General features: G+C 37.5%; 4 protein-coding genes across 4 annotated transcripts; 1 reads left to right on the top strand and 3 right to left on the bottom strand.

The window, feature by feature from the left end:
• Positions 1-175: 175 nt before the first annotated feature.
• LOC124841722 (phosphatidylinositol/phosphatidylcholine transfer protein SFH6-like) lies at positions 176-2,642 on the top strand. Its single transcript, XM_047318047.2, has 7 exons — positions 176-262; positions 447-564; positions 829-917; positions 1,071-1,117; positions 1,253-1,341; positions 1,756-1,889; positions 2,002-2,642. The coding sequence occupies exons 1-7, from the start codon at positions 176-178 to the stop codon at positions 2,434-2,436; spliced, it is 999 nt and encodes a 332-aa protein (XP_047174003.1). The 3' UTR covers positions 2,437-2,642.
• Positions 2,643-3,487: 845 nt separating this feature from the next.
• LOC124841710 (G-type lectin S-receptor-like serine/threonine-protein kinase LECRK2) lies at positions 3,488-6,181 on the bottom strand. The gene has a single exon (XM_047318031.2). It carries the CDS (start codon positions 6,145-6,147, stop codon positions 3,808-3,810), a length of 2,340 nt encoding a protein of 779 aa, XP_047173987.2. The 5' UTR covers positions 6,148-6,181; the 3' UTR covers positions 3,488-3,807.
• Positions 6,182-7,186: 1,005 nt separating this feature from the next.
• Positions 7,187-9,723, bottom strand: LOC124841719 (G-type lectin S-receptor-like serine/threonine-protein kinase LECRK4). The gene has a single exon (XM_047318044.2). It carries the CDS (start codon positions 9,660-9,662, stop codon positions 7,320-7,322), a length of 2,343 nt encoding a protein of 780 aa, XP_047174000.2. The 5' UTR covers positions 9,663-9,723; the 3' UTR covers positions 7,187-7,319.
• A 1,511-nt stretch (positions 9,724-11,234) lies between these two features.
• LOC124841711 (G-type lectin S-receptor-like serine/threonine-protein kinase LECRK2) lies at positions 11,235-13,827 on the bottom strand. The gene has a single exon (XM_047318033.2). The coding sequence runs from the start codon at positions 13,825-13,827 to the stop codon at positions 11,482-11,484; it is 2,346 nt and encodes a 781-aa protein (XP_047173989.2). The 3' UTR covers positions 11,235-11,481.
• Positions 13,828-14,175: the final 348 nt, after the last annotated feature.

The following is a 14,175-nucleotide window of genomic DNA, read 5'->3' as shown; positions in this document are numbered from 1 at the left end:
TTCCTCTTTTATTCAGTGTTTCCTTCAATCTCTTTCAGTCTTCTTTCTCTCTCCAGTTACTTCAAGACAAGATATTATTTATTTCTGTTGTCGCTACTGATTGATCATATTAGAGTATTGCATATATATATTATTATTATTATCTCATCACTTTGTGAAGTTGGCATTTCTCGAGATGAGTAAGAAGGATGAGAGAGACAGGTCTAGAGTTGAAGCAGTTCTCGAGCTCATCAGGAAACAAACACCGCTCACTGTTAAACAGGTTCTTCTTTCACCTCCTCTTCCACTCACTCACTGTTCTTTCTGCAGATACACAACTTTGTAATTAAAAGTGGAAGATCTATTTAGCTTTCCTAAAAGCCGGTATTTGAAGGAGAATTACACCAAAGTGGTGTTCTGGGTCTGATACAAACATGTTTTTTGTTCTTTAACTGTTTCGAATGTAGGAGAAGTTCTGCAATTATGCTTGCGTGGAACGATTTCTGAAAGCAAAGGGGGATAACGTGAAAAGAGCTGCCAAGCAACTCAGGGCTTGCCTTTCTTGGAGAGAGAGCATAGGCGCTGGTAAATTATGATATATACATTATTACAGTACTGTTCTAACATTCTTCTTTTCTTTCTTATTACTTTACATTACATATAAAGGAAAGTGAAAACCAACAAGAATCTTGCTCACCCTTTAGATCATTTGAATGAAGTCTTGGAGAAAAATGCATCCTATATATGATGAATGACTCTCCCTCCACACCCTAAAACAAAGGGATTTCTTCTTTCTTTTTCCTTCAACATAACATTACTAATTTTGCTATGTTAATTATTTTTAAACAGATTATTTGGTGGCGGATGAGTTTTCAGGAGAACTGGCTGATGGGTTGGCGTACGTGGCTGGTCATGACGATGAGTATAGACCTGTAATGGTAACTTACTTATATTGTGATCTCCCTTCTGTTTTTTTTTTTTTTTTTTCTGAACTTGAGTGTGTGTAAACTCTGCAAGTTTCTTCAAGGTGTTGTTTAATTGTGAGATAATGATATAATAATAATAATAATGAGTTGAACATGGTGTAACAGATTTTGCGGATGAAACAAGAGTATCAGAAGTTTCATTCCCAGAAAATGTAAGTCCGGAAACAGAAGAGAAGAATCGTTCTGAACCTTTTGTTTCTTAAATTCATGATCTGCATTGCTGCAGACACTGCAGTAGAACTAAACTGCGGTTCTTCGCTGTTGTTTCTTTCTCTCTGTCTCTCTAGGTTCACTCGTTTGTTGGTCTTCACAATGGAGGTGGCTGTTTCGACCATGCCAAAATACGTTCAGCAATTTGTCTTGCTTTTCGATGCAAGTAAGGATCTCCACCCACTTTTCCACTAATGTCGTCTCACAAACAAAACTTTTCAACTAAATTAAATTTTATACAAACTTACATAAGAGAACTTATGTCAATCTATTAATATATATATATAAACAAAAAAATTATTATTTTCTTCTCTCAGAACAGTCAAAATCATTCACATTTCACAAGGCACTCTCGGAATGTGTCTGGGTAGCCATGAACTGTCACGGTCAAAACTCCTAGTGCCATGTTGTGAATGGTATTCATGGAACTGACTATTATGAATATCTTGCCCTAGTTCCTTAAATTTTGCATCATGCAGAAGATACTCTCAAATTACATAGAAAATGTTAATATAATTAGGCAGTGTGTTTGAATGATGTTTGAAGGAAGCATGTATATTAAGGAGGCGTTTGGTTGCAGGCTTTTACAGGTCTGCATCTGCTTTTACGAACTTACTAGTGAGAGCATTGAAGATAACGGGGGAATACTACCCTGGGCGACTGCATAAAGCGTTTATCATAGACCCTCCCTCGCTGTTTCCTTATTTTTGGAAGGTAAACAACATAATTATGGTAATAATCTATCCATTTTCAGCAATGACCAATGCTTTTTAAGTATGGTCCAAAGCCGTGAGAGAGTGAATGATTGTGTGTGCTGCGGGTGCAGGGTGTGGGGGCATTCGTGGAACTATCGGCAGTGACGACGCTGGTTTCATCGTTGGATTTCCACGGTGAGGATGGATCATCGGGGGATTTAACTGGAGGAAGGGGCGTGATGAATGCAGGATCATGCTCCTCTTCGCGCTTTGCCTTCACGGTGTCTCATCACGTTGACTCCCTCAAGCCTTGGTATCTGAGCCTGTCGGAGACGTCAGTGGCGAGCAGAACGCCGGTGCAGCAGCGCACTCCTCGGCCGTCGTTTTTGAAATCGCCGGCGGGAATGGTGTTCGGGCGCGGAGAGAGGGTGTGTCGGGAATCGTTCTTGCCGCTGTGGAAGTTATACAGAAGGCCGTATGATGAAATGGTTTACAGGTCAAAGATGCGGGGCCCGGTGGGAGGTCACTTTAGACGACGGCACGTTTCGTTTTCCCAACGTTTCTGAATCTTATGACTCCCATCTTGTGTACGTTTTTTTTTCTTTCCTCATAACAGCATGAGAAAAAGTAGCAGTGGTAGTGGTAGTGCATTTGAATGGAATGAAGTAAATTATGCAGCAATAATTGAGTGGTTTTTGCTTGAATTTCAACCATATATATGTCAGTGTTCATGTGAAAGATAGAAGCGTATTCAACGACCGAGGAGCGTGGCGTCGATGAATGAATGAATAATGTGATGGGATTAGAGCTTTTCGTTTGTAGCGCTTTTGCTTTTCATACAGATGAAGAAAAAATGGAAATCAAGAAGCAGAGAAATAAAAGATAATTCTATCGCATTTTCTTTCTGCACCTCCACCTTTATATATATATAGCATTGCTAAAATTTATAATTAACTTGTAATTAAAAAAAACTTAATATTTGAAAATCTCAATTATAAACATTTTTTGTTGAAAAAAAAACTCTAATACTAAAACACTATTCTTAAATGTCTTTTGATATTGACTTTTTTTTAAAATTATACATTTTTCTCAACACAACTTAAGAATAGAATTTGTATTATTACTGATTTTTTTCAAATTTACATTATAAATTATATAATCCAAAAAATAAATTTGTATTATAAATTATATAATCCAAAATGTAAATCTATGTTCCAAATTGTAATACGGAATGTGTAAAACTAATATTTTTGAGTTTTAGATTATGTAATCCAAAATATTTATGGATTATACAGTCCAAAACTATAATTTCACAGCGGGTATAATTTGATTTTTAAGGAAACACTGGGTGTAGAAATTCCTTACAAACGAGTACATGAGCAAGTTATTGAATGGACTTTAACTTTCTACACCCTTTTTTTCACTTCTTTCGGAAGAGACTTTTCATAATATACTTTTACATTTTAAAAAAATATTCCAAAACTAATTAGAAGTTTTATTAAATTAATAACATGCAAGAAGAAAATTCCCATGACAGGACATGGCATGCATGAGTAAGTCTAGTATATGGATCAGAATACAAAACGGGGAGAAATTGGGCCATAAATAGCTCTCTAAAATCTTCATTCCCAATTGTTTTATCGATAAAATGGTTTATAAAGTAGAAAAGAAAATAATCTTAAGCACAGGTAAACTAACATCCAATCTTAAGCTCTCTAAAATCTTCTCCCATTTCAAGCAATACTTTATTTGTATACATATGGCATTTCGTTTTATTGAAATTCATTAAGCAAAAAAGTAAAATAAAAACAGAACACACAAACAGATTATTCAAACAAATGAACTCATCAAAGTCTTTTGGATCAAGTGAAAAGCTTCAAGAATCATTGAGAGATTTTTTCTGGAAGCTTTAGCACTGCAGTGATAAACTATAGACCTTAATCTACCATCATCTGCTCATAAACCAAAGGAGGAACACCAACTTCCACTGTTCCATCTAGCATTTGCATCACTTGCTTCATCAAAGGTCTCAAAGCAGGATTTGGATGAACACACCATAGTCCAACCAAGGCCATTTCCTCAAACCTCTTGAAATCATTCAACACTTCCGAGTCATGTCCCACTACTAACTCTAGTTCCTTGGACACCACACACCTCAAAACCCAACTTGCAAGTACCACATCGTAATCTTCACTGTCTTTTCCATCCTCACAAATCTCAACGTGCCTCCTGCAGCAAATAATCTCCAATAACATAACCCCAAAGCTGTATATGTCAACTTTAGCAGTTATTGGTGCACTCTTTAGCCATTCAGGTGCCATGTATCCCATTGTCCCTCTCAACTTAGTGACTGTTCTAGTTTGATCTTTGTTCAAAAGCTTCGACAGTCCAAAATCTGAAATCTTTGCAGTGTAATTGGCGTCAAGTAACACGTTTTCGGGCTTTATGTCACAATGTATGATTTGGGTGTTGCACTCTTCGTGCAAGTATAGCAAGCCTCTTGCGACTCCAAGAGCCACTTCAGTTCTCTGACCCCATTGAGGTCTTTCTCCCTCTCCAAACAAAAAACTAGAGAGGGCACCATTTGGCATCAACTCATACACAAGAATTCGATGGCTACTCTCAATGCAAAACCCCAAAAGCCTCACCAAATTTCTGTGATGAGTACGACCAATAATTTTGAGCTCAGTCGTGAATTCACTATCACTTTTTTCTATTTTCTTTTCCAGTTTCTTTACTGCAACATCAATCTTTGCATCACCTATTACTAAAGCACCACGATAGACTTTGCCAGAAGCTCCCTTTCCAAGAATCTTAGTAAATCCGTCTGTTGCTTCATGCAGCTCCTGAAAAGTAAATTCTCTGAAGTTGATTCCAATAGCTGTTGCATTCAGATGCTTCTTTTTCCTTGTAAGTCTCCGAGTGAAAGGATGATAGTAGACAGCAAGGGCACCAAAGAAACAGGCAAGAGTTGCAGTAACTGCAACAAGAACCTTCAAAAAGACTCTTACATTAAAACTTTTCTTCTTTGGAAGTTCAGATGTCCCAGACTCAATCCTGTTAGCAACTTTAAGCAGTGCTTTCAATCCCTTTGAAGAAGAGCTATTTCTAGCATTCAGCAAGGGCAGTCTCTTCTTAGCACATGTGGAGGTGGAATGGTCATAAGTTGCAGCAACAATGTTACAATCATCTATTACATCCTTCTTACAACTTTCGAAGTCAACACCAGCCAACCTAACAAGATGAGTATCAAAATGGAAATCAGTGTCGTCAAATACCTGGAGCTTGAAGTTGTTTTCTGCACAGTAATTGATGACAGCTGGTGGGTGACACCCTTTGGAAACATCTTGATCATCCAAAGGGATATAACCTGGAATACACTCACACTTGACTGATTCATTGTCAGGAGAACTGCACAAGCCATACACACCACAGATAGCATTCACTCTGCAGGGATCCTCCACGGCTCTCCAAACCCTCCTCCAACCGGTCCCATTCCTCTTGTGATAAGCATATTGCTGGAAATTCCCATTCTCATCTATTGTAGCACGGTGATAGTAATCCTCCACCGGGGTTGGAGTGATTTCGGTTAGGGTGAAGATGTTCCCAGCATCGTTGACACGGTACATGAGAGCAGTGGTAGCATTAAACACCAATGTCATATTGGCGGTTATGGGTGAAGTGAACCAGTATGCAGGGTCTGCCCACCGGTACGCTTTGAGCACCAAGTTGCCATCTTCTTGCATTTGTAACATGAAACTTCCCAACGAGTAATTTGAAGGTCCTTTCCCTTTGGAAAAGAGGGTTTTAGTACTCAACAAGGTTTGGCCCGGTAAGATGGTGTTGGTTGGAGAGTTGAAACTCTGCCACACATATACTAAGTTGGAGTCCTTGATCACAAAATTGCCATCATCTTGCATGTAGGCAGATGTTGCAGCATCGCCTTGTGCAGAATTGTATATGGTCATAGCAGTAGTTCCGTTTTGGTAGGCTACCACAAGGTTTCCTGCAGAAGTGAATTGGATTTGAGAATTTGTTTCCACAGGGGGAGAGAGGTACCATGCGAGTGTTATATCTGAGATTCTCCCAAACCATATTCCCACAAGAAAGAGACCACTGGGAAGATGGAGGAATCCAAATTCAAAATCACCCGAGGGTGACTTCCATGTAGAGTTTGATCCAGCAGTGATGCTGGTGTTTGGATGTACAACGGCATGGAAACCATTCAGAAACGAAAGTAGTAGGAGAATGGAAGAAAGAAAGATAGCCAAAGACATTGGATTTGCTTGAAATGAATGTGGTGTGAGTGAAAGGTGCAATAAAAAAGAAGTTGACCTGAGCAGTCTTCTTTAGACTTGTTCTAGCCATGCTAACTTTAGTTGGATGAAACTAGCAACCAATCCAAGACAATAGAACTGCGCATTAATGATTAACTACTGGTAAGTGTATTCATTATTGTGTATATGACAATTCAATTTGCCACTTTAGTAATGAAACTTCCAAGTTGTTAAGTTTGGCTTGCTTTTCCGCACATTCATCTCGTTTAATGAATCAAAGCCGAGCCAAAATTGAAGAAAAAATGAGAGTGGACTCATGAAAAGTCATTTGAATTTTATGGACATAAAATGACATTAAAAGTATCATCTTGGACATTCCTGCACGCAAAGAAAAAAGATTGGTTTGATGTTCCGTAAGTTTACCATCATGGATAGGTTGAATGACTGGGCATCTCTTTTTGAACTTTTCTTCATCTAATTTCTTGTGATTCAATTCGATCAAAATTCAGTATTTATGACTTGGTCTTAAAATCCATGGTCTTCATTAGAACAGTTAAGTCGATGGAGAATTCGGAAATGTGTTATTTTGCTGGAGGTTAAGAAGTTGGTTTGGAATACCTAAGATTTCCTGTTACGAAATCTAAGAAAGATCGATACAAGACAATTCTAAACTAGAAGAAAACTTGTCTGATAAATCTTAAAACATCGATACAAGGTAAAAGAAACTCGCTACAGTAATATAAATTTGAATCATCATTCTTAAACTTAGCTTATATTTTAACCATGTAATCGTTTTCTGAAAAAGACAACCCGAAAGCATTCATAAACTTTACTGTAAATAAAAAAATATAATATGCTTGGTTATTAGTCTGGTGAAAATATAAGTAAAATGCATGAGATTGTAATTAGTGTATAAAATATTATCTCGAAAGAGCATTGAGTAAAAGTAGAAGTGTTTTTCTTTTTGTTAAATTAGAATTTTACAATAGATTTTATTCTAAGCTTAAATTTAAAACAAATACATATAGAGAGTACAAAGTGGAAGAATCAGTGTTCAGCTACCATAACGATCAAATGGCATGCAAAAGTTGAAGAATACAAAGCAATCTTATACAAATTTAGAAGACAAGAAAATTAAAGTAATGCAATTTTTCATGGAACATTTTTGCTATCTATGAGTCTATTGTTGGGACTCCTACTTCGACATTTCCTTCCAACATCTGTACCACAATTTTCATGGATGGTCGAAGAGTTGGATTGGGGTTTACACACCATAATCCAACCATGGCCATTCTTTCAAACCTCTTGATATCACTTTCAACTTCAAGATGATGAATCACTGGTGCTCTTAAGTTGTTTTCTTTTGCCAGATACATAACCCAATCTATTAGTATCAAGTCATCACCCATTGTTTCATCCTCAATTTGATGCAACTCGATGTGTTTTCTGCAAAATATGATTTCCAACAACATGACACCAAAGCTGTAGATATCCACCTTTGTAGTAACAGGTGCATTTTTTAGCCATTCTGGTGCCATATATCCCACTGTTCCTCTAGCATTGGTGTTTGTTCGAGTTTTATCTTTCATTAGCAACTTTGCCAGTCCAAAATCTGAGATCTTTGCAGTGTAACTAGAGTCAAGCAGAATATTCTGAGGCTTTATGTCACAGTGGATGATTTGATTGTCACACTCTTCATGCAGATATAACAAGCCTCTTGCAATTTCAAGCACAATTCTGACTCTACTCTCCCAGCTGGGTTTATCCCCTTCTCCGAAAAGGAAGTGGGATAGTGTTCCGTTTTCCATTTTCTCATAAACCAAAAGCCTATGACTCTGTTCATTGCAAAAGCCCAGTAAACCAACAAGATTTCTGTGATGAGTGAGAGCAATAACTTGAACTTCTGTCACAAATTCTTTATCACCTTGGTCGTCTACTTGCTCAAGTTGTTTGACAGCAACATCAACCTGTTGATCCTCCAAGTTTAAAACCCCACCATACACTGTACCATAGGCTCCTCGACCAAGTTTGTCTTTGAATCCGTTTGTTGCTTCTCTCAGCTGTTGGAATGAAAATGCCTTCAGATTGATATCCATCGGCTTTGGCTTGGGCTTTGGTGGTGCCTGTTTATGTAGGATATACAGACAAACAGGGTGATGGTATATGGTAGTAGCTAAAAACAATGCAGCAAGTAGTGAACAAGAGATGAGAGCCACTATCAAAATAACCAAAGACGATGATTCCTTATCATTGGCAACCAGAGGAACTTTAACCAGCATCACAAAATCATTAGTTTTAGGGATGGTTCTTACGGCATTTATAATTGGCCATTTTTTCTTATAGCAATCACTGCCCTTTGAAACTGCAACCATGCAGAGACAATCATCCAACAATTCTTTCTTGCATCCATCCAGATCCATGTTATTCAAGACTACTAGATCAAAATAAAAGTAGCCCTCGTTTGATATATCAGCATCTTGGATCTCTTTCACTTCCACCATAAAGTTTGAGCCAGAAGAATTTGCAGGACACAAGTCCTTGACCTCACTGAGATAGCACCCCTTGGAGGGTGCTGTTGGATCCAAAGGAGTATAGCCAGGTAAGCATCCACAAGTGTATGTATGGGTTTCGGAATCAGTTGTATTGCAGAAGCCATACACCCCACAAAGAGCAGTCACAGTGCAAGGCTCTGTTACTGCCTGCCACACAGATCTCCACTCACTTCCATTTTCTTTGTGGTAAATCCACTTCTGAAAGTTTCCCTTGTCATCCACCACCACACGGTGATAGTAATCTTCGATTGCACCCTCAACATTCGTGGTCATGTTAAATATAATTTGGTGGGTGGCATTGACCGCGTAAAGAAAAGCTGTTGTGTTGTCGAAAATAATTCTCACACCTGTGTTTTGGGCAGTGCCACTCCACCAGTAGGCAGAATCCGTGAACCGGTAAGCTTTAAGAACAATGTTGCCATCAAATTCCTGAATCTCCAAACTGTATTGTCCAGTTGAGTAGTCAACTGATCCATTGGCATTGGAATAGAGATTCCGACTGGAATTCAAAGTTTGGCCTAATAGAAGAGTGTCCGTGGGTGAGTCAAAGCTCTGCCATATAACGTTAGAAAGTGCATTCTTCAAGACGAAATTCCCGTCATTCTGCATCACTGCTGATGTTGTGTTTGTTCCGTCGTAGATGGGGAATGAAGCCCCGTTGAGAGGTTGGAGCACAAATTGGCCACTTCGTGTGAGATTGATGGATGATCCAATTTCTACTGGGTTGTCACGGTTTGCAGACCAAACCAATGTTTTATTTGGAATTTTGTCAAACCAAATTCCAACAAGATAGCGGCCACTAGTGAGGTGATAGAATCCAAAGGCATAATCACCAGAGGATGATCGCCAAGATGAATTGGTGCCAGCCAAGATGCTGGATCCTAGTTGGATTGAGTTAGCATCATTCCCGGAAGCAAAGGAACATAAAAGGAAGGCAACAAAGAGAAGAAATCGGATAACCATTTTTGGTAGGAAAGAGCTATGCAATGCAATCAAAACTGAAGCTGTATCGTCATGATATATACATTGATGCATAAGCTAAATGAGCATCATGAATAGTTTGCAGGATACTTCACGGCAATTATGCAGTGGAAGACTTTTGGCGACAGATTGACTAAGCTTTTTCAACAATTCAATTATGGAGTTAGATATCATGAAGAGAAGAACTGGTGGGGTGCATAGTATATATATATATATATATATATATATATATATATATATATATATATATATATATATATATATATAATTTATTCTTCAAGCTGACCTTTGTGTATGTCAACATCTCTATGGTGGTGACCTTTTGTGTTTTGTTTATTGATGATATTTTTTTTTCCTGAGGGAGGTTTATTGATGGAAAGATTATATATATTAGATAGGAATTCAATAAACATATATATCATTTTTAATCTTAAATATTGAATTTATAATTTTTTTTTCTTATATTATGTTTAACTTTCTAATTTTTACTTTGAGATTTAATTCATAGATTATTTTTAACAAATATCAATACAGGTTAACCTTCAAAATTATTTCTAATATGATCCTGACTTGCGTCAAATCTCAATCAACCTTTTTCGTTTTTATACTAAAATACTACTTCAATTCAAAATCTTAAAACTATAAGTTTAGATGTATATTTTTATTTTATTTGTATAACCAATATAATAGCCCATTTTAAATCATCGATAATGAAAATAGATGTATAATACTATTTTTATAAAGCACGTATAATTTCATTTTTATTTTAAATATTTTACTTTAAAAATATGTTTTCTTCTATAACGTTAATTTGTATATTTTAAACTTAAAGAAAAAAAAATCTTGCGTTGGAGGGATTAAATACTTGTCTTTTGGTAATGCTAAAGGCCCAACCCCGTAAAGCCCAAGAGAACACAAGCTAGAAACAAATACATGGAAAAAATGTTTTTCTTACTGCACCTTCCTTTTTTCTTCGTGCACTCCCATGGAAGTTGTACCCCCGAACTTCTTTATTTTTAATATTTTTTAGATTGAATATTTTCGAAATTAATTTTAGATTTGGAAAATATTTTCGGAAACATTATATCCGAAATATAAGAAAAAATTTCCAAAATAAATATTTATGAAGGTATTTTTAGATTTGAAGTAGCAACCATAAGAAAGTTATGGAATGTACTTTTACTTTCTACACCTTTTTTTTTCTTTTACTTTCTGTAAAATACTTTTCATAATGTACTTTTAATTTGTAAAAAATGATTCCGAATTGATGAAAAGTGTCATCAAATTAATCTTCTCCATTTTAAGCATATTTTCATAAATGATAAACCTATTTTCTGGAAGAATAATTCTCTTTTTAAAGTAGTAGACAAAAAGAGTACCCTATTTAGATTATACATGAAATTGAAAATCATTGTATGGTAACATATATGTTTTGTATTTTAAATGACAAATGAACTGGTATTTAGGTATTATTTGAACTCATTTCTGTATTAACCTATTATTGGATATGAATAATATCTTTTGAATATAGACATGAAGATGAGATGAATTTTTTCGTTTGAAAATGAATATGAAATAGTGCAATTCATCCCATCTAACCGAAACCAGAAACATGGTAAGAAATATCATGTTACTTATTGTGTGGAATGTTCGGGCCTCTATTGAAATTCATTATGCAAAAAATAAAAACTGAAGAGAACACAGAAACGTAGATCATTCAAGCAACGAGCTCATCAAAGTCTTTTGGATCAAGTGAAAAGCTTGAAGAATCATTGGAAAGCTTTAGCAGTGCGGGGATATACTACAGGCCATGATCTGCCATCATCATATCGTAAACCAAAGGAGGAACACCAACTTCCACTGTTCCATCTAGCATTTGCATCACTTGCTTCATCAAAGGTCTTAAAGCAGGATTTGGATGAACACACCATAGTCCAACCAAGGCCATTTCCTCAAACTTCTTGAAATCATTCAGCACTTCTGTGTCATGTCTCACCACTACCTCTAGTTGCCTAGACACCACACACCTTAAAACCCAATTTGAAAGAACCAAATCATCATCTTCACTGTCTTTTCCATCCTCACAAATCTCAACGTGCCTCCTGCAGCAAATAATCTCCAATAACATAACCCCAAAACTGTATATGTCAACTTTTGTAGTTACTGGTGCACTCCTTAGCCATTCAGGTGCCAGGTATCCTATCGTTCCTCTTAAGTTAGTGTTTGTTCTAGTTTGATCTTTGTTCAAAAGCTTCGACAGCCCAAAATCTGCAATCTTTGCTGTGTAATTGGCATCAAGTAACACATTTTCGGGCTTTATGTCGCAATGTATGATTTGGGTGTTGCACTCTTCGTGCAAGTATAGTAAGCCTCTTGCGACTCCAAGAGCCATTTCAATCCTCTGGCTCCATTGAGGCCTTTCCCGCTCTCCAAACAAAATACTAGAGAGGGCGCCATTTGGCATCAACTCATACACAAGAATCAGATGGCTGCTCTCAGTGCAAAAGCCCAAAAGCCTCACCAAATTTCTATGATGGGTAAGACCAATAATTTTGAGCTCAGTCGTGAATTCACTTTCACTTTTCTCTATTTTCTTTTCTAGTTTCTTGACTGCTACATCAATCTCTGCATCATCTATCACTAAAGCACCACGATAGACTCTGCCAGAAGCTCCCTTTCCAAGAATCTTAGTAAATCCGTCTGTTGCTTCATGCAGCTCCTGAAAGGTAAATTCTCTGAAGTTGATTCCAATAGCTGTTGCGTTCAGATGCTTCTTTTTTCTTGATAGTCTCCGAGTGAAAGGATGATAGTAGACAGCAAGGGCACCAAAGAAACAGGCAAGAGTTGCAGTAACTGCAACAAGAACCTTCAAAAGGACTCTTACATTAAAAAATTTCTTCTTTAGATGTTTGTATGTTCCAGACTCAATCCTGTTAGCAACTTTAAGCAGTGCTTTCAATCCCTTTGAAGAAGAGCTATTTCTAGCATTCAGTATGGGCAGTCTCTTCTTTGCACATGTGAAGGTGGAATGGTCATAAGTTGCAGCAACAATGTTACAATCATCTATTACATCCTTCTTACAACTTTCGAAGTCAACACCAGCCAACCTAACAAGATGAGTACCAAAATGGAAATCAGTGTCGTCAAAGACCTGGAGCTTGAAGTTGTTTTCTGCACAGTAATTGATGACAGCTGGTGGGCGACACCCTTTTGAAACATCTTGATCATCCAAAGGGATATAACCTGGAATACACTCACACTTGACTGATTCATTGTCAAGAGAAGTGCACAAGCCATACACACCACAGACAACATTCACTCTGCAAGGATCCTCCACTGCTCTCCAAACCCTGCTCCACCTGCTCCCGTTCCTTCTGTGATATGCATAATGCTGGAAATTCCCATTCTCATCTATTACGGCACGATGGTAATAATCCTCCACCGGGGTTGGAGAAGTGTTGGTTATAGAATAGATGTTCTCGGCGCCAACGAGGTACATTAGAGCAGTGGTAGCATTAAACACCAAAGTCACATTGGAGGTTATGGTTGAAATGTACCAGTATGGAGGGTCTAACCACTTGTACGCTTTGAGCACCAAGTCACCATCATCTTGCATTTGTAACAGGAAGCTTCCCAACGAGTAGTTTGAAGGTCCTTTGCCCTTGGAATAGAGGGTTTTAGTACTCAGCAAGCTTTGGCCCGGTAAGATGGTGTTGGTTGGATAGTTGAAACTCTGCCACACAGATACTAAGTTGGAGTCCTTGATCACAAAATTGCCATCATCTTGCATGTCAGCAGAAGTTGCAGCACCGCCTTCTGCTGAATCGTATATGGTGTTAGCAGTAGTCCCATTTGGGTGTACTACGACAAGGTTTCCGGCAGAAGTGAATTGGATTTGGGAATTTGGTTCCACAGGGGGAGAGAGGTACCATGCGAGTGTTATATCTGAGATTCTCCCAAACCATATTCCCACAAGAAAGAGACCACTGGGAAGATGGAGGAATCCAAATTCAAAATCACCCGAGGGTGACTTCCACGTAGAGTTTGATCCAGCAATGATGCTGGTGTTTGGTTGTACAATGGCATGGAAAACATTCAGAAATGGAAGTAGTAGGAGAATGGAAAGGTGAAAGATAGCCAAAGACATTGGATTTGCTTGAAATGAATGTGGTGTGAGTGAAAGGTGTATAAATCATCAACTAAAGAAGTTGACCTGAGGATTCTTCTTTTGTCTTGTTTTAGCCATGCTAACTTTAGTTGGATGTAAACTTGCAACCCATCAAAGTCCATAGAATTGTGCAATAATGACTTAGTACAGCTAACTGTAGTTAATATGAATCTGACAATTCAATTTGCCTCTTTAATAATGAAACTTCCAAGTTGTTAAGTTTGGCTTGCTTTTCACACATTCGGCTTAGTTGAAACTGCAGAAAAGAAATGAGGGTGAACACATTTATTTCCCTTTTGTTTGTATGAAAAGTCATTTGAAATTTAT

This window comes from Vigna umbellata, chromosome 10, assembly GCF_029865625.1.
Source record: "Vigna umbellata cultivar VRB3 chromosome 10, Vumbellata_1.0, whole genome shotgun sequence".
NCBI lineage: Eukaryota > Viridiplantae > Streptophyta > Magnoliopsida > Fabales > Fabaceae > Vigna > Vigna umbellata.
The sequence above is the reverse complement of the archived record's forward strand: the minus strand, read 5'-3'. Positions and strand labels throughout refer to the sequence as shown.

What these genes read in the sequence shown, in the direction of transcription:
- LOC124841722 (XM_047318047.2), top strand. Translation starts at nt 176, where the DNA reads ATGAGTAAGAAGGATGAGAGAGACAGGTCTAGAGTTGAAGCAGTTCTC. An exon ending in CACCGCTCACTGTTAAACAG is followed by an intron (nt 263 to 446) that starts GTTCTTCTTTCA and finishes TTTCGAATGTAG; the next exon opens with GAGAAGTTCTGCAATTATGC. An exon ending in GAGAGAGAGCATAGGCGCTG is followed by an intron (nt 565 to 828) that starts GTAAATTATGAT and finishes ATTTTTAAACAG; the next exon opens with ATTATTTGGTGGCGGATGAG.
- LOC124841711 (XM_047318033.2), bottom strand. Translation starts at nt 13,827, where the DNA reads ATGTCTTTGGCTATCTTTCACCTTTCCATTCTCCTACTACTTCCATTT.
- LOC124841710 (XM_047318031.2), bottom strand. Translation starts at nt 6,147, where the DNA reads ATGTCTTTGGCTATCTTTCTTTCTTCCATTCTCCTACTACTTTCGTTT.
- LOC124841719 (XM_047318044.2), bottom strand. Translation starts at nt 9,662, where the DNA reads ATGGTTATCCGATTTCTTCTCTTTGTTGCCTTCCTTTTATGTTCCTTT.